Raw genomic sequence first — 20,185 nt, 5'->3', positions numbered from 1 at the left:
TTAAGATCCTCTCTGGTAAGCCAGCTCATGGGCTACACAGAATATTAGAAATGGGTTAGAACAATATGTAAGAGCTAGCCAATAAGAAACTGGACCTAGCCGGGCCAGGCAGTGTTTGAAAGAATACAGTTTCCGTGTAATTATTTCTGGGTATAAACTAGCCATGCAGGCGGCCGGGTGCCGGGGACGCAGCCCTGCCGCTTCTAAATCAACAAGGCACTATTATTGCTGGCTTGCAGCCCAAACTACTTGAAGTTCACAGCCCACTATCACTATTGAAGTCTCGAGTTTTATTACAGGTGGTCTTGCTTCAAGAGACATTAAAATGGTAGCACAAGAGAAGCCAGACCAGCAAGTCCAACTAAGAAACTAACATAGGCCAGACGGTGGTGGCGCACACCTTTAATCCCAGCACTAGGGAGGTAGAGGTAGGTGGATCTTTGTGAGTTCGAGGACAGCTTGGTTTACAGAGTGAGTTCCACAACAGGCTCCAATGCTACAGAGAAACCCTGTCTGGGGGTGGGGGGATGGGGGGAGGAGAAAACAAAGAAAACTGAAATAGGTATTGTTGCTGAAGACCCCAAACCCCTGATTGACAGAAGACAAAAGCTGGGGTGTGTTGAAATAGGTGTGGCGGGGCTGCGTCCCCAGCACCCCAGCCGCCTGCTAGCTTATGCCAGAAGTAACACACAAATTGTATTCATTTAAAGACTGCCCATTTCTATCTAGCCTCTTCTCGGCTAACTATCGCACCTGGACTAGCCCATTTCTAATAATCTGTGTAAGCACCCCAAGGTGCGCTTACCAGGAAGATTCTAGCCTACGTCCATCCTGGGTTGGAGCTGCCTAGGAGAGTGGAGTCTGGCGTCTCTGCTTCAGAGAGCAGAGCTGTCAGGTCTGACCTCACTTCCTCTTCCTCCCAGCATTCCATTCTGTTTACTCCTCCCTCTTCCTCCTGTTTACTCCTCCCACCTATGTTTTAACCTATCAGGGCAAGCAGTTTCTTTATTTAATTAACCAATGAAATCAACAGATTGATATATGACACTCCCACATCAGGGGTGTCATGTAGAACTCACAGAACGCCATTCTAAGGGAGATATGAAGATGGATTTTCCAAAGTCTGAATAAATTTGTGCATATATTAATATGTTTATTAACATATTAAATAAATATATATATTAAACTATTAGCAGTGACTATCTTTTTTATTCTCGGAAGCTAGAGACACAGTAAGTTTCAGGGACTTTCACAACCTGAACTATGCATTTAAAATGAGGAAAGTGTGAGTGTGTGTGTGTGTGTGTGCGCGCACGTGCGCGTGCACATGTGTAGGAAGAGGAGCAGAGCGGAGCTCCAGAGGGGAGGAAAGAAGAAGGGAGGACACCAGGGAGCAAAGGAGGGTAAAAATGGAGCGTGCAGATTTCTCTGGGCTCTCTCTGGCGCCCTTCTGTTTGCAGAGCCACGTTCTTCTCTCTGCTGTTCATATTTGGTGCACAGCGCCCTGTGTCCAGGGGAAGCAGGCAGCACAGCTTCACCTCACCTCAGCCCCTCTTCGGTGCACACAAGGAAAGCCTGAGGAATACTCTTCTAGGCCCTGGCCCATGTGGCGCCGAGGAGGAAGCTGGGTGCTTACTTTACGCCTTTCCCTGCACGAGTGGTCCTCGTGTAGGGCACCTGCAGAGCTAACGTTCTCCTGGAGCATGACGCTCACCGAGGAACCAGGATGTGGTTTCGCTGGTGGACTGACTCACTTTCCCCAGATGTGAGGAGGAGGTGCACAGCCCGTCTGAATCCAGGTTCCTGAGGATATGGTCTAGGAAGGTGACCGTGCAGAGAACCACTTGCACCTCAGCTCCTTCCTCAGAAAATCGGTGCTGGTTACAGTCGGGGTTCCTTCCAGGAGAACTCAGAACTAGGTAAAGGGGTCATCACAAGACCCAGCACACAGCTACGCGGTCCCCAGTCGCTGACGACGCCTAGGGCAGTCTGAGGGCCACGCTAAGCTGTATCTGCTGCACAGCAGAAAGTGCTTCTCTGGCCTTCAGTGAAGACTGTACTGTATCATGCCATCAACACCCACAACCACCTAATTTAACAGACCTAGAGATGGAGGCCAGCGCAGCAGTGAAAACCAAAGCGTCACATGTGGTGAACCATGGTGAGCCTTAACTGTGACCTCGGGGGAGGGAAACCTTTGGGAAGGATCCTAGTGAGTCCAGCCTACTGTAGGATGTGCACAGAATACTCTGGAACCGAAGGGATAGATCCTGTCCCTTTACACATTTCTGACCATCAGCTTGGTTCTCTGTTGCCGCGGTAACCAACAGTCCTGGAACACAAACTTCTCAGAAGCAGTTGGGCTTAAGGTTTCTGACACCCTCACGTATGTCGGGGTCTGGAGGGTTTCTGACACCCTCACGTATGTCGCGGGAGCTGGAAGCGCCCGTCTCCTGTGGGCAGCCCTCCTCGGGGGATGACAGAGGCATGTGCAAGGGGCCTGTGTGAGTGTATGTGTGTGTGTGTGTGTGTGTGTGTGTGTGTGTGTGGTCTTCCAGCACGATTTACAGGGGGATCATGGAAAATGCAGAATAAAGATGTTATTAGACGGTGTGAGGATAGGTGCTTGGGTGGCAGTCACCTTTCCAGAAAGCAATCTGGTATCAACTATTATAAAACTGTATGTTTGTGATCCCTGGTTCACTAACCCCACATACCACTTAAAGACACTTAAGTAACCTAGTGGTCATTAATAATCTAAGCTAAGGATTATTGATACACTGCTCAGTAAGAAATTAATAGGCAATTTAATGAAAATTAAATATTAATAGGCTATGTAATAAAAAAATAGTTAAGAATACAGAGTAGCCATGTATTATTATACATTTAATAGTAAATTTCTGCTGATGTGAGAAACGTGTGCGTGTATATATATATATATATATATATATATATATATGCATATATGCCCATATGTGCACAGATAACACATACTTATTAAGAAACTGGTTACCTTGATCTCAGGATTGGGAACCAAAAGCATACTGAACTCCACCCACACCCTCCTGTCTTCTTCAATCTTCCCTCTTATGACACAGTTCTCACAAACACTGTCAAGTGTCGGAGAGGCTCCGAGAAGAGATGCCCAGAGGATGTCTGTCACACTATGAGATGTTTTTACAGAGTCAGAAAATACACACAGATGGACTAGACTGGACGGGGTGGATAGTTCCACACAGAAAGAGGGATGGCTCACACGACTCTTTCCTCTCCGACATGACGTGTTGATTTTTTTTCTGAAGCTCCCAGCGCCAAGGAAGACATGACAACTTCACCCTCCAGCAGCGATGACAGCGGCACAGAGGACTCTGTGTCCGACTGCAAATCCGACCAGAGCCTCTCAACTGGCTACTTCCCCACTGAGAACACTTTTTCCTACAGAGAGATGGCCTCCTACGGAGAGATGGCCTCCTGCGAAGAGACGGCCTCCGGGAATCCTTCCCTCCACCTCCTCCCTCCTAACCAGGGTTCCTGGGGGACAGGGAGTGTGAGGAGACTCTTCCGGAAGCAGGATCAGATGAAGGAGGACCGGGAGCAGTTCTGCAAGCTAAGCATCTCGCTGGCCTGGGACACCAATGTGAGCTCTGACCAAGCAGACACTCTAGCTAATCCGGATCTAAACGGCCAATGGCAATGGATGGATAGGTGGCCAAAAGACAGGACGAAACTGACTCCCTGCAAACTGGACAACCTAGTACAGAAACTAGAGACATTTCTAGAAAAAGAAAAAGGTAGCCAACATGACAGCCCTCTGCACCCTGAATCTACTCAGAAGGAAGACGTCCACCTGACCAGTGTGCCCCCTCCACAGAAAGCCTGGGTCAGGCACGAAAAACATGGCATTTGTCAAGACTTGCCCAAGCATAAAACGCCAAAAAATAAAGAGAGCTGTCAGGCCCCAGAGAATCCTCCAAGGCTACGGGAAGATGAAGTTATGGTGAGCACAGAGAAGCCTCCTGGAGAGCAGGGGGAAGGAGGGGGGGGGGGGGGGGGGGGGGGGGGGGGGGGGGGGGGGGGGGGGGGGGGGGGGGGGGGGGGAGAGGACTGACAGTGGAGCCTCAAATCTGTCCTGGGAGCCCCAGGAGACTAGGACAGGACTGGAGAGAGGGTGGGGCTGAAGGAAAGATACCAAGCAGTATGGAGGAGGGATGAGGGTAGGAACAGCAAGTAGAACCACAGCCACGTCAACATGGTTGTGTTGTGTCTATGTCGATGGGCCTAGCGCTCTGCTGTAGCTGGGCTATTTGGGGCACGTGAGCTTGGGTTCTTTGGGAGTAAATAGCCAAGCCCACTGATGCCAAGGCTACATGCTCCTAACTCACTCTTGTTTTCTCAGCAGGAGATAGGTCAGGCAGCCAAGAGCTCCCTGGAGACCTCCTCAGTGGTGCCCATCCACCACGGGGAGGACAGTTCTCACTCATATGGCACATCCTGCCTCAACTTGCGGTGGGTCTTCCACTGGCTGAGGACACAAGTCTTCTCCCGACTGAGGAGAGAACACTCTAGCCAAGACACCACCAGCTGGCACCAGAAGGCAGCAAGGAAGATACATTCTCTCAGAGGCAACAGAATCCAACCCCAAGAATAACTCATTGCCTGACAGTCCCAGATTTTTAAACTTTGGAAGCCCCTTGTTCAGCCATCCCCCAGAGGTATGTGCTGTTCTCACCTCACAAACGAGGAAATCAAGTCTGGGAGCACCTGAGGGGAGTTTCCAACCTTCACCTCCTTCTGGACCAGCCACCTACTACCACCAGCATGCGGGGCACCTGAGAACAACACACATGTGACGCTGGAACCATGACCATGAGTGGCAGCTCTAAACCTGCTCAATTCCTGCAGGAAGTACAACCCAAACCATCCCTCCACAGTGGGAGGCTGGGGAATACAACCCAAACCATCCCTCCACGGTGGGAGCCTGGGGATACAATCCAAACCATCCCTCCACGGTGGGAGGCTGGGGGATACAACCCAAACCATCCCGCCACGGTGGGAGGCTGGGGGATACAACCCAAACCATCCCTCCACGGTGGGAGGCTGGGGGATACAACCCAAACCATCCCGCCACGATGGGAGGCTGGGGATACAACCCAAACCATCCCTCCACGGTGGGAGCCTGGGGATACAGCCCAAACCATCCCGCCACAGGGGGAGGCTGGGGGATACAGCCGCCTTCTGGAAATGGGGTTTGAGTTAGTGAAGAATGAGTAAAACACACATAAAATAGACAAAATGGGGCAAAACACAGTACAAAGAGATGTGGGGGGAAGGGATACTACCTAGGAAGCAAAACACTACCTAAGTTTTCTAAGAATTCAGCCTTCTGAATTCAACAAGTATATTTTCAACCCAAATCAAAGTAATTTGCTAGGAGAGGACTCAGGTAACAGAGATCTATGGCTATTGAGGAGGGGGAGGACAGCAGGAATTGTTGAACAGGGGCGGCCATTTTCATCAGGTCCACGCCTCCCCTGGACAGAAGAACAAGCCCACTTCTTTAGTAGGATGCCTGGCTTCTGCATACTCCTTCTAACCTCTGGGGCTATGCGGCATGCCACATACCAGAAACAAGACAATGAATTTAGCAACAGGACACATTCCAGCACACCTCATCCATTTTAGTCCAATAAAGCAGATCCTCTGATGCTATGTATGTGGGGGAGGGGAGAGGCTGGTCACTGCCGGTACCAAAAGGAGTAAGCGTGAACTGCAAGAGGCCACCGGAAGAAAAGAGTTTGGCTGAGTCCTCAAGTCTCCTATAGAATTACTATCATTTTCAAGAACATGCTAATCTCATTAATCAATAAATTTTGTGATCTATTACCTTATGACTAAAAATTAAATCCCTTCCTTCAAGTGTCTCAACCTTGAAATGAAGGCTGAGTTGCTCGAAATAGCTAGGTATAACTTACGCAATCATATTTTAGATTTCTTAATACTATAATATAATCTTGAATACAGCATAAAAAGTGATCAAACTTAAGCTATTCAGCTCCCTGCAAACATAAGTATGCCATGTTAATGTGACTATGTTACAGATCACCTATGAAAAGAACCCCAGTAAGGTGTGTGGGGTTATCTGCCAACAAACAAGGGCTAAAGCTTTTTCTCAAGACTTTAACGCAAATTCATGATTCAAGAGCAGGTGTGAGTTCAAAGCTATTTAGACACAAGAACAATCATCTTCCAGGCATGTTGGCGACACCTTTAGTCCCAGCAGGGAGATCTCTGTGAGTTTGAGGCCAACCTGATCTACATATTCAGTTCCAGGATAGCCAAAGCTACATAGAGAAACTCTGTTTCAAACTCCCCCAAAAGAAAAAAGAATAAGAACGAAGCCAATGCTAACTGAATACCTGAAGAAAGCTAAGACTCTAACTTCAATATTAAAGAAGGACGTAGTTAGGAGGGGTAGCCGATGTGTTCAAAAGCACAGTGTTTCGTTATGAACTGCAAGTGAAGAATTTACATGGCGCACACGGTATCTAATTTCAGGATGACAGGTGGGTTTTATGTTGCACTGCTCGCCAGGAGTCTTTGCCTGCTACCCCCTAAGTCCCAGTCACAGAGAACAATGGTCAGCTTTCAGAAGAAACAAAATCCCCATCAGATAACAGTGCTGAATGTCTTCAAGGGGGAGGATGCAAAAGCCTTGGATAAACCCCTGAAGATGATTAGCCTAGATCAACAAGTCCCCTTGCTAAACAATTTCCGTCTTATCCCATCTTTCAAACGAACCTCGTGGATTTAACACCATTTTATTACTGTACAATGCACTTGATAAAGAAACTACTTCCGAGGCACCGAGGGCATCTCTCCAGTTTGTGGCTTTGGAAAGGAAACTAATCTCATTATCACGGCATTCTCTGTTTAGAAGGGAATCTGGATGCTGATTGACTTGTAGTCTCCGTGTCTACCTCAATACTCATTATTTTAAGCTTTAAAAAAATCCTCTAAAATAAAAAGAGCTCTCACCCCACATACATTCACACCCCTATAAAACTTTCCTGTAAGCCCACTCTCACAGAAGAAGAGATGGCATTCCAGGTGTCCCAGTGGTTAGTACCATGTGCTCACTCTTTGGGGTCGTAAGTTTTCCCAAACAGAGGATGGGGAGAGAAACACTTATCAATAAAGTGGCATCAGAACTTTCATTACCATATTGAAATACAGCAATTCCATCCACATAGGGATCGGGAACAGGCACTAAAGCCACAGGGCAAAGGGCTGTCAGAGAAGAAGCTAAGCAGGTGGTCGAAGAGTCACCCCCAAGTGGAAAACTGCCTAGCTAATACCATACACGTTCAAGAGAGGCAGTAGAGGCTGGCCAGCAATGTTAGACCTGATCACAAAACGATGTGTGTGTGTGTGTGTGTGTGTGTGTGTGTGTACACACATAAATTTAAAAAGGCAGAGAGATCATGACAGGTCAAAATGGTGACTACATAGACATGAAGGCCAACTGCAATTCATGGTCTCTGACCAAATTCTTGATCAAATCCACAAAGCTAAGCAAAACTTAGGTAAAAGGTATTTTCATAACATATAGGAAAACCTGAAGATGGACAGTATATAATAATTCAGTGGTTGCATTAATCGGTGCTCTTCAGAGGAACAGAACATACAGAATGAATTGTATTTATGCATATATATGTGGTCCAGCTAGTCCAACAAAGGCTGTTCCATCCACAAGGCTGGATGTCCCAGCTGGGCTTCAGTATAAGCCAAGAGTCCTAAAGAAGCAGCCTCTAATGCCAGCGAAGGAATGGACGTGGCCAGCAAGAGAGACGCAGGCAGTGAGCAAGCATCCTTGTTCCACGTCCCACCTCAAAAGAACCAGATTAAAAGAGGGTCTTCCCTCTACAGCTGATTTAATTAAGAAAAAAACTCCCTCACAGGTGTAGTGAGCTGCATGGGTTTTGGTTCATTCCAGATGGAGTCAAGCTGACAACCAAAAATAGCTAGCTATCGTAGTAGCTATAAACAGATGACAAGATTGAATATTTATTGTATAACAACATCAAGGCTACATAAGAGAATACCTTTGATTCTTTAAAAATAAGAAAATAAGAAAGCAAAGACGAGGAAATCATTAAGAAAAACAAGCTATAGGAAGCAGGGAGTCCAGCTCTCAAGTTCTAACATTTTCATGACACAATATCTTAGCCCCATACACATTTTTAAAAACAAATATTTAAAGTACTGGAACAAGATATTAACTTGCAGAGGTTATATAAATGGGGCAGCTCCTTAGACACTGTCATCCATCCCGGGACCTGTCTTGCATTCCTTGGCTCCAAGGGATTCCCAGTGTCGTGCACAGTTAGGGAATGCCCAGTTTGCAGTTGTAGCACACAAGCTGGTCTAGTTGAGCATACAGGATCATCAGGGCACTCTTCTAAGGCAAGATCTCAGCGTACTTAGCTTTGCTGGGATTAGGAGAAGAACTTCTGCTCATCAGAGGCAAGCTCCCTAGTCTTCCAATGGCCTCAAGTTTGAAGGACTTTCCATCTGGTCTACCTTGGGAAGTACTCATTGAATGTGTACCTGTCCCCCACCACGCTGTTCCAGGTCTAAGAGTTCCTGCAGGTTATTCTGACATTTCCGTTCCATCTGGGCAGTACGACATCAAAAGCAGAGGGCAAGTCCTTAGATGGAGAACTGTACACACCAGGGACTGCATGGCTAAAGCGTAGGCCCCGTCTTAAACAAATGTACACACCAGCACACATGGAACTCTGCCAGCAGCTTAGAACACCCAGAAACTAATCCCAGGTTAAAAAAAACAGAGTTAGTAATACTTCCTGAGGTCCTCTTAACTTGCTGTGAATTCTAAGGAAGTTACCTAACATCTCTGTTCTTTGTTTCCTTGTCTATAAGCTGTAATACTAAAAGCACTGATCTTAAAAAAAAAAGTTGTAATGAGTGCTTAATTAATTAGTCTAAGTACTAACGGCACGTGAGTTTACAGAGTTTAGAAGCTGCCAACTGCTGTCACATGACACCCTTATTCTAAGAAACCTGTCACAGCTGCTGGTAGCCAGAGAAGAAAACTCAAGTAGAAAGGCACAGTGTTTCTCTACAATCCCCACTACACCTTGCTATTATGGTCTAGGACCTGGGGCCTGGCCCCTCAACACTTGTTTCTGTGAGCTCCTGCCTCAGGGCCTTGGCTCAGTCTACTTCCTCTGTCAGGAACTGCCCCTACCTCTGCCTAATCTTCAGCCCACTCTGCTGCTCTGATCTCTAGAGGTGTCCTTCAAGGCTCAGGCTAAATTACAGCAGGTTTGGGCAGAGTTTGGTTTTAATCGTCTGGATGCCCACTTTACTCTGACTTGTGGAAATCAGAGCCCGCGTCTTTCTCTCCGGCGGACAAAGGCTCTGATGTTCCGCTTATCTCTGCATGCTCCAAAGCCCCTGACCCAGTTTCTCACACACAGGCTCCATGATAAACCTTGGTGAATGAATGGTTAATCTGCAGGAAACCATTTAGGCAGATAAGATCTGGGATGGAATGTCATTTCCTTTCACAACCTTTAGCTTCTACGAAGTCTGGGCCACATGACCTATATAGCTGGTCTGCTGGGGGAGGGCGATCCAGGTCCAGCAACTGGGGTCCCTTTACTCACGGGGTCTTCACAGTCTTGCTTATGAACCTGCCCCAGTGCTAACATCTTGCAAGCCCAAACTACTACTCTAGGTACCTTCAGGATGGTTCCAGCTGGGAGAGGCGGGGAGTATGGGCATTGGCGATCACCCTCATGCATATTCCAGGCACTGGAGGCTCTGCCTCTTGGTTCAGCTTTGCCCTCATGCTGAGAAATGCCCTTCCCAAGGTGTATCCTGAAGACTTTGCCTTTGGTGTGCTTGTCACTGAGGACTTTACTGTTTCAAAGTGCCCCCCCGCCCCTCGGTGCTGAAAGGTTGCCAAGGTCAAGAGAGTTGAGTAACCAGGGGCCAAACAGTGTGTATTTTAGCCACGTTTCGTACAGCCATGGGTCAGAATGCACTTGGCCGTGTGCTCACTGTTAATGAGTCAGCTATTAAACGGTGCCTCAACAGAAACACACAGAGCACGGTGAAGTAGGGACTACTGGACAAGAACCCCGTGACTAGAGGCTGGCAGGAAATTAACCCTGAGAAAAACAGTCATTTCAGGTGCATGCCAACTTTACAGACCTTCGCTTCCATGAGGTGACAACAGGCAAGAGCCCCTAATCCCATCAGGTCGGTAGAGCAGAACCTCACCCCCGGCTATCTCCCAAGACTAGGCCTGGCCACGGACTGAGAAACCACAGACTGAGAAGCAACACTCAGCCCCAGGGCCTGCGCCACTTTGGTAGACCAGTGGTCAGAATCACTCACAGCCTTACATAGGAGAGCTTGCTGTTTTCCTGCTCCCGTGGCCAGGGGTGCTGTGGGCTGGGGTGTGTTGTTCTCTCTTGTGAGAAGGCCCTTGATGGAAGGCCTGCCACGGCTATTATTTCCTGCTTGTTGGTCGGGTGTCAGCTTTTCCCAACCATGGGGAGGTGAGGCCCAGCGTGAGTGGAAGCCTCTGGTAAAACCAACACAGAACATAGTAAGGGCCCAGTTAAACATGAATGCGCCAACCTAGCCTTACCTGCCACTCTGACTCCAGAAGACCCTGGCATGCATCCTAAGCTCCACAGAATAAACAAAGTCACAAAGATAATTGGCCGAGGAGCCGAGAGGGCACGGCACCCACAGGGTGGCTCACGACCCTCTGTAACTCCAGTTCTAGGGGATCCAAAACCTTCATCTGACCTCCATGGATACCAGGCATATACGTGGTATACATACACACATTCAAGAAATAAAAATAAGGTTAAAGAAAATTAAAAAGGTAACTGGCCAAGCCAGCAACATGACAGAAACGTGTAATCCCAGGAAAGCAGGAAGCTGAGGATGGAAATTTGTGAGTTTGAGGCCAGCCTGGGTATACAGTGAGTCCTTGTCTCAAAATCCAAAAGACCTCAGCTGAGGTTTCTGGGCCAGTCATTGACACATGCCACACCTTAGGTGACATTATTACTAATAGTTTCATTATATATACAAACTTACAAGTATATATACATGTGTGTATACACACACACACGTTTTAATATATATCTTTTTCCCTTTGCTGCTGGGGACTAAACTGAGGACCTTGTGCATGCCAGGTACACATTCTACATCTGGGCTGCACACACTGCCCCGTACAGGGTGGTGATACTGTCGTTTTGAGACAGGGCCTTACTGCGTATACATAAGCCAGTGTGGCCCCACACTCACCATCCTCCTGCCTCGGCCTTCCAAGTGCTATGATTACAGGTGCCTACTACCACACCCAGCTCCTCTATTACTGTATTTTGCTTGTTGAGAAGGTCCAGGTGCATTCCCGTTGCCCGTGGCTACCTCTGCCTGACTCAGAGGATGAGGATGTACCTGTCTTGGGCTCAAGGCACACTTCCCCCATGAGTCACTTCTGAACAGTCCTGGACCTGAGTCTCTGTTGAATCCTGTGTCATCTCTGCCTTGGGCAGCCAGTTCACCCACCATGGATTTTCCTAGGATAATCTAAAGGCTCACCTGTCTAAGCAAATAATACACTGTACAATTTCCAAAAGAGAATAAGGCAATTCAAATTCCACAAAGTTATCTAAAACCTTGGCGAATGCCTCACGAGCCACACGTCCCTGGGTCAGAGTTAACCTCCTCTGACAACTTAAACGCAAGGCACCGGAAGCTGGGTTTCCCGGCCTCAGGAATCCTGAACCAGAGGCATCAGTGGAGGGTTCTGCTCCATGTCCTAGCCCTTCTCAAAGTCTACGCCTTATTTGTTGAACAAAGCTGGCGTCCACGTGCAGAATTGTTGAAAAGCTTCCAAGCAAGCTGAGAGGCCAAGGCAAAGAGGAGGGACAGCTAATCAAAGAACAAGGACAAGAGAAGTTGGGTCCAAAGTAAATATAGTACAAAATGCCCAGAATAGCCCAGAAAGACAGCTGATGGCCTTTTCTCTAAAATCTAAATATCACAGTGTCAAATGCCCCAACTCTCTAAGGCTGAGCCAGACAAAGGGAGGAGTAAAGTAAAAAACAAATGAGAAAACCCGACGTTTTGGTACAAATGCTAACGGGGAGGACGTTATTGTACTATAGTTAGCCAGGAATTACACACCGCCACCTCAAAGATGCCATAATTTCTACAGCAATACCTCCTACGACTTGCGGCTCGAGCCTCCATGGTGCTGTGACAGTGGCTCTGAAAACTGAAGCTCTGCCTCTGGGGGTTTGTCAGAAGAAGCTCACAGGCGCCAGAACGAAGAACAGTGACACCCAGGGGCAGAGCCTCGATCCTTTGAACATGATGCACAGACCTTTGAACTGCTGCATTTGGGGGGGATTTACAAACACTTATATCCATCCCCCCCGTTTCCTACGTCTGAAGCAACGGAACACCTTAGCTCACTGAAATCACGGTGTGGGAACCACCAGCTCCCAAAGGAAGGAAGCAATGAAGTAAGGAGACAGAGGGAGAGAGAAAGAAAAGGGAATTTATAACTAGCAGTATTACACAGAAAGTATGGTCTTCTAATTAAATACATAAATGCATGAAGTCCTGAGAGAAAAACTTCCCCCCTTCTCTCCCCCCTTCTCTCTCTCTCCCTCCCTCTCTCCCTCTCTCTCTCTCCCTCCCTCTCCCCCCTTTCTCTTTCTCTCTGTTTGTTAAACATTCAAGCTGTTTCTTTCTCTGTCTGCAGCAATACACCAGCACACCTGTCTTACACAGACAACAGAAGAATTTCCTCCCCACTGGTTGAAAACGCCCTAAGAAACTGAAGATCTAGAAGAGACTCCTCCGGCTTTGGCAAGACAAGCAACAGCACTTGAATCTCTCAAACTCCCCTCACACCCACAAGTGTTTACTTGAAGAGGTAAAAAGACCAAACAAATTTCCACTTGATTATAAGAGAAGCCTAGGTGTCTGGTAGGAAGACCTTAGGTACGGAAAAGCCTGAGTCACACCATGAGACATTTTCCATTCTGACCAGGAAAACACCCGGCAGAGCACTGCGACCAGCGTCCAGGAGACACTGGCAACCCCAGCAGCACAGGTGGCCTCTCCCCGTACAGGCCCTCAACTGGCTCTGGTTCTAGATCAATGGATTATCCCCAATCTAAAAATCTATAATCCTAAAAGTTCCAAAATCCAAAATTCGGTCCCTCTCAAGAAGTTTTAGGTATTGGAACACTTGAGATTTCAGATTAAGGATGCTCAATCTTTACTTTTGTTGTTGCTGTTTTTGTTGTTTCGGTAAAATTTATTTGCATTAAGTATGATTGGTCCACACAAAGCAGCCATGAGATAAAAACTTCAGTCCCACGGAATGTAGGATAAAGACTGCAAGGGGGTCGGGAAACACCTCACAAAGACAGAGTCATGGGTGTGCTTTCCTCAGGGGATGACACTATCAGAGGCTACAAACTGCCTGCTTACAGAAATGCGACATGGAGACGCAGGTAGGTCTGTGTGGGTGGAGACCATCCAATCCTCTGACCTTTCTTACACCACTGGAGAGAAGGCCAAGGCAAAGGTGGAGAGGGTGGCCTACCTCACCCATTCTTTCACAGGGTTCCCGCCATTTCCAAAAGTGCTATAACCTGGCAGGCACAACAGGCTATCACTGTGCAAGAAAGCAAGAGCCAGCGTCATGGAGGAGAAACCAAGGCATTAACTGGGCTCTCAGGCAAACAAATGACAGGGCATCAATATCCAGGCTGCAAGAACACCTCCCAGGCCAAACGGACAAGTGCTACATGGTTTCAGGGATCTCCTGTGCTGTTCCTGCTGTTAGGTTCAAGATAGCCATGATGATTAAGAGAAAACACCATCTAATACATATATTTATTTTGTTAATTCCATGCAATCCAATCACATTTCAATTTAATTTTTTTCTGGAAATGGTATCCATTTATGTAGCCCAATGCAGCCTCAAAAATAGAATCTTCCTGTCTCGAACTCCCAAGAGCTAGGATGACAGACATGCCACATTCACCTTAATGTTATTATTTAATCTTATTTTGGGGATTAGTTGTTGTCTCAGACAGAGTGGCTCTATGCAGCCCTGGCTATTCTGGAATGCGCTATGTAGACCAAGCTAAGTAACTCACAGAGATTCACCTGCCTCTGCCTCCCAAGTGCTAGGATTAAGACATGCACCAGGTAATGCTAGTATTTCAAATGATGCTCTTAAAAACTTACTTCTTCAATATCTAAACAAAACCAAACCAACATTTACATGCAACATTAACTGTGTGATTACAGTGTGGGAACTGAAAGTTTAAAGACAAACATTAGCCTTCCAGCCATGACAACCCCCAGAAAATAAGCCTCTCAACAAGGACCTCTTTCATCCCTCAACACAAGAGGAAAGGAAACACAAGAGCCCTGATTCCTTCCTCACGGATGTAAAGTCCCAAAATGCAATAGTCACTATGGCTGTGAGCCTTGCACAAATCGTAGCCCTGAGTGTTAACTTTTCCACTGTCTTCTGTTAGCCTACAGAAGGATGTTCCTTCAGGAGGAAGCTACTAAAAGTACCCTGAATCAAGAGTGGGAACCACCCCAATAAACGCATTCTGGGCATTAGATAAATAAGTACATAAATACATAAACCTAAGTATAATTTCCATCATCTAACCACATCATGCATGGCTATGCAACAACTTTTACTACCCATTGTTTAGGTCAGACAAAAATATACACACACCCTTTAGTGAACAAAGCACACATGTTGGAGTTGGCTAAAGTAATACTAGTGTGAAACGGATTTACACACTCAGAGTCGTGTATCACTTACAGTCTGGCCACTTATTCTCTACTCTCAAATACAAGTTTCAACATAAGACCACCCTCTCCCTTATGACAAGAACTTCTGATGCTGAACAGGTATGGGAGAGAAGCTACCACCAAGAAAGATATTGAGTACACAAAACTCAATATCACATTTAGTGGGGTCATATACTCCGCCTCTGCTTCTGTCTCAACCCAAATTCTTGGTTCCTACACAGGAAGAAATGGAAGCCATACACTGGAGACGTGAGAGCTGGGGTTGGAAGCTCACAATCACTGTTCTTTCTGACTCAGGGACATCAACAGGCTCCCTTCTCACACGAGGCTGGCTTGTTAGATCATGAAGTCTGCCACAGCTCTGACAGAGGAGGACACCCCTAGACTATGGCTGGCTGGAAAGACACCTCAGATTGGCTGTGGTCTATGGAATCAGTCACTCTCTGAGACCCTCGGATAACCTTGACCCATCAAGACACTACAAAATGTCGAGCAAGAGTTAAGAGTGTAATGCCTTAAATCACAATGTGCAAAATGATCTTCCTTCCCACTCTGAATTCAGCTCCACTGGTCTCTGGAGCTGACACAAGCAAACAACTAAAGCTTCCGATGGTGGCTGTTGGGTGCACCAAGGACACGGGGACAATTGCTTCTCTACATCTTTCTGCAGCTTAAGGTTTCGGGTAGCATTCCACATGCTTAGTCTCGTAATTTATTTGTTTGTTTGTTTGTTTGTTTGAGACAGAGTTTCTCTGCAGCTCTGGACCCTGTCCTAGAACTCACTCTGTAGCCCTGGCTGTCCTGGAACTTTGTAGATCTAGTTGTCCTTGAACTCTCCCAGAAATCCACCTGCCTTTGCCTAAGCGCTGGCATTAAAGGCATGTGCCACAATCGGGTGTTCATAATGTATTTTTTTTAAAAGATGAAAGTGATAACACTGCATCAGTCAGACAGCTGATATTAGTAACAAGAGTGGGGGCGCACCAAGGATAATGACCACGGTGACAGTGTTCGCCCTGAGAACGCTTCTGCACTAAACTGAACAGCAAATTTATGGGACATGATAGCATCCCCATTTTACAGCTGAGAAGCCAACCGAGGGGTCATGGGAGCAAGAAAGAAATAGAGCTGTGACCCCAAGACAGAACCCCTCAGAGCAAAGGTATAGCTCACAATGGTTATGACAACTCCACTCCCTAGTTCAGTAATTTAATTCAGTTACTTCCTGGCTTACGATTCACACTCTAGGGACTGTGTTTCGAAGCTTTCTAAAGACAAGAAAACAGACCTTGTGGGCTGATTTAGACTGCACTTTCCTTCTGAGCTCCAGCCAGCTAGACCACATCCGTTTCCATCTGCTCACCTCCCTCGACTCACTGGGTCTTACACACTCAGTCCCTTCAGGATGTCACTCTCCCAGGCTCTTGATCTGGCGTGCAAAGCGTTGGGGCAGTTTCCAGGGCAGCCCAGACACACCTCTCTCTGGAAGCTCTTTTCTCCTCTGCAACCCCTTTGTACCATGCAAACAAAATGAGTCTGAGCCGAGGGACCAGCCTTCCCACAGCACATGCGCACCTCCTGCCGAGTAGGTCAGAGCATCACAGGGAAGTATGCAGATCACTTGGCCATCCAAAATAAATAAATAAATAAAAATAAAATCAACACCCCTGCTTCCCAAAAAGTCTAGTCTGTTTCGCATCACTCCACAGAACCTAAATGGCTGAGTGATCCCTGAAGGAACAAAAAAAAACAACCTATGCCAAAAGACAGACATAGAAATTATTAGAAGGTCAAAAGTGAATACGGGGGCCAAGACAGATCATGTTAGAGAGAGTTATATGACTGCCCATGGATCTCTGCTGCCTCGTGAGAGTTTGAAGTGAGCACACAGGGTCATCTTTCTATCTGTGGTTTCATTGGTTAAGTAATAAAGAAACTGCTTGGCTTCTGATAGGGTAGAATTTAGATAGGCGGAGTAAACATAACAGAATGCTGGGAGAAAGAAGCTGAGTCAAGGAGTTGCCATGATTCTCCTACCGGACACAGAGACAGGTTAAGATCTTCCCTGGTAAGATACCTCGTGGTGTTACAGGGATATTAAAAATGGGTTAAATTAATATGTAAGAGCTAGCCAATAAGAGGCTGGAACTAACGGGCCAGGCAGTGTTTAAAAGAATACAGTTTCCGTGCAATTATTTCGGGTATAAAGCTAGCCGTGCAGGCGGCCGGGTGCCAGGGACACAGCCCCGCCGCTCCTTCAACACAACCTCACTAGAGAGCTTAGCAGTTTGCCCAGAACGTGAGTTGGGTACCCAGGACCCATGTCACGAGGCTCACAACAGCTTGTACTGCTAGCTGCGGAGGATCCAACAACCACTTCCAACCACCATAGGCACTGTACACACACACGCACATACACATGCACAAACTCAAAATGAAAACTAAGGGGCTGGAGAGATGGTTCAGCAGTTAAGAGCCTTGACTGCTTCTCCAGAGGACCAGGTTTGATTCCTAGTACCCACAGGTTGGTTTACAACTATCTATATGTCCAGGTCGAAGGATCCAAAAGGTCTCTTCTGGCCTCCCCAGGCACCAGGATCCCAAATTGTGGACAGACACGTAGGATAAAACACTCACACACACAAAATTCAATGTTTTTAGAAAGTCCTATGTATGCACAGCATTAAAGACGAACTGAAGACTACCTAAGTGCCCTGCAACTACACAATTAGATACCACCAGGGTGAGGAATGAGGAAAGTAAACCACACTGAATAACAGACTTTCACGTACATACTGAGCCAATGAGCCAGCCACACACAGAGGAATATAGACTGCAGGCTTCTAGTCATGATTTTAAAGGCAAGTACACTACAAAAACACCAGCAGCCAGGACACAGCACAAGGGCAGGAGAGCTGCGGTACCAGGGGCTGTTAATGGACATGCCGCTCACTCAAATGGATTCATCCGTGACACTGGTTCCGTGAACACACTTGGTGTCTCTGGGTGTGAAACTTCAAGCCCTTAGTAATACAGCTTCTCAAGGCCACAGAGATCCAGGGACAGTTACCTCTTAACTCTAACACGGAATAATGTTTCTCCTTCCTTCCTTCCTCCCTCCCTTCCTCTCTTCCTTCCTGTCAGGGTTGAGAAGGATCAGAATCATATTTCTGTTAGGATCACAACCCAGGAGGCGCCAGCGTCCTGGCACACCAGCGTCCTGGCACACCAGCGTCCTGGCACACCAGCGTCCTGGCACCACCAGGACAGGAACAGCACTCTGGCACTACTGAGGACTCGGCAGTCCAAGCCAGACAGTGCTGCGACCACATCCACCATCCGGATGACTGACAGTGAGCTCTGACCCTCAGCAGCCCCCTTCTCTCAGGCGCTGAATATCTACTACTTACTGCCTACCTGGTGATGAGGTAGCAGGGTCAGTGCTTGGCATAAAGTAAGAACACAGGAGAAGAACTCACGGAATAAGCTGAACAAGGCAATCAAATGCTGACCACCCCGCAGAAGTTCAGCAACCGTACCACCAACGGGCAAGAGGAACAGGGAGAAAGGAGGCCAGGGAGCCACATGGAAACAATTCCTCGGTCTGTGGGGTCACTGAGGGGTCAAGCAGCCTCACTCCTGGGAACAAGCCAACACAGGGTGTGAAGGCAAAAGGCAACAAAGCACCTGAGAAGGAAGAAGGTGGGGCCTTTGATGGGCGACCAGGCCTGTGTTTTCCTGCTCAGTACCAGATGGAGGCATGTCTAAGCCTGCACACGCCCATGCCTGCCAGGCTGCTCTTAGCGGTTAGAAGCGTGTAAGGAGAGGGTGTGCTGGGAGTTCTCGCATGGGATGTGTAGATCGCTAACTACAGGGATAAGGATGTCAGAAATGAACGACTACGGGGTAAGCCTACTCACAAAAAAACGAGCTCAACGCTGATTTTTCTCAGCTCTTCCAATCTTGCACGCCCTTGGCAAACTGATCCATAGACGATCTGTACTGAAAAGAAATAAAATTCGTGTTAAAACAAATTTCAAATCATAGCCCAGCGGGAAAAGGGGCTTAGGTGGAAAACTGTTATATAAACAAAGCACATAACGTAATATGACAGGAGTTATGAAAAATAAAAAAACTATGACGGACTGCCTTCCACCTGATCCCTTTCGCACATCCAGCACCTCCTTCTCTTCCTGTGGCCTGTGCACCCCAGCTACGGACAGCCCCAAATAGTCATTAATTTTTATCACCAAAGTAGTCAGCACATGGTGGGTGCTCTCTGAGCAGTTGCTGGGTAAATACATGAATCATAGTTTTAGAATACATTTGTTAGTCTATATCTGCCCAGCTACTGGTTTTAGGACCCCCTACTAGAGACCAGAATCTCAGGATGCTCAAGACCCTTATATAAAAGGACCCAGAACTTATGCATGGCCCACACTCGCCGTTCTGTATACGCCAATCATGTCTAGGTTCCTGTAATGCTTATTACTTTGCAAACATTGCGTAAATTGTCACTGCGCTGTTTAGAACACACCCCATGTGGGGTCACATAACTGAGTGTACAGTCATGAAAAATTTGGCAGCAATAAAAGGTTTCAGAACGTACGATAACCAAAAACCAATTCAAATTCAAACATGTAACAAATCTGAATATTTCTGGCATTCAGTTCATGCATGTGACATGACTTCAGCCTTGACAAGGAACACATAGCTCATTCTCTGTGCCAAACACGCCCTCACATGAAGGAGTACCCATAAGCATGGACTGAGACACCTCGGCTCAGATTCAAGATTGTCTTTAATAAAATCACTCTCTTCTAATTAACACACACACACACAGAGCCTGTTTAAGGAAGTTCCTCAAACGCATGCCCACCTCCAAACTCTACATGTGTGAACCTCTACAGAGGTAGAACAGTCACTCCAAAGCCATGAAGTTTGGGGTTTTACACTTCTACCATTAATCACATGCTTATTTATTTAATAAAAATTAAGAATAAATTTAGGCCAAGAAAGCAGTTTGGAAACACAAGCACCTTAGTGTAATTCTCTTTTCTGGCTTTCTCTGTGTAATGTTTTGTTGATGTAGTTCAACTGTCTTTCACATTAAAAAATTTCCTTTCAAAGATTAAAGTTTAAAAGGACTATTGTATGTTATGAACTGAAGAGTTTTTATCGTACATACAAAGGTTTCTGTTCTTGTAGGAGTATAATGGCTCAATTATAAAAACGAAGACATTTAATATCTTCTTCCCACCATTCCTCAGCACAG

The 20,185-nt window shown here is 46.9% G+C and overlaps 2 protein-coding genes across 16 annotated transcripts in view; one reads left to right on the top strand and one right to left on the bottom strand.

Moving 5' to 3' along the window:
* Ppfibp1 (PPFIA binding protein 1) overlaps window positions 1-20,185 on the bottom strand; it is a 141,799-nt gene that overhangs the window by 77,576 nt on the left and 44,038 nt on the right. For 9 of the 14 annotated variants that reach the window (XM_050164657.1, XM_050164665.1, XM_050164664.1 and 6 more), the window contains exon 2: window positions 18,831-18,912. The gene's annotated coding sequence lies outside the window, so the exon portion shown is untranslated. Of the gene's footprint in view, window positions 1-4,729; window positions 4,830-9,764; window positions 9,784-18,830; window positions 18,913-20,185 lie in introns of those variants that run through there. The other 5 variants (XM_050164658.1, XM_050164659.1, XM_050164660.1 and 2 more) reach the window with 4 other exon arrangements.
* On the top strand, window positions 3,323-4,648 carry CUNH12orf71 (chromosome unknown C12orf71 homolog). 2 transcript variants are annotated; one of them, XM_050164726.1, is made up of 2 exons: window positions 3,323-3,997; window positions 4,400-4,648. In XM_050164726.1, exons 1-2 carry the CDS (start codon window positions 3,323-3,325, stop codon window positions 4,646-4,648), a joined length of 924 nt encoding a protein of 307 aa, XP_050020683.1. The 2 variants fall into 2 exon arrangements, with proteins under 2 accessions (XP_050020683.1, XP_050020682.1); XM_050164725.1 differs by having other exon boundaries at window positions 4,397-4,648.

Source organism: Alexandromys fortis, unplaced genomic scaffold (assembly GCF_014885135.2).
Source record: "Alexandromys fortis isolate MF-2015 unplaced genomic scaffold, M_Fortis_MF-2015_v1.1 scaffold_153, whole genome shotgun sequence".
Classification (NCBI taxonomy): Eukaryota; Metazoa; Chordata; class Mammalia; order Rodentia; family Cricetidae; genus Alexandromys; species Alexandromys fortis.
The sequence above is the reverse complement of the archived record's forward strand: the minus strand, read 5'-3'. Positions and strand labels throughout refer to the sequence as shown.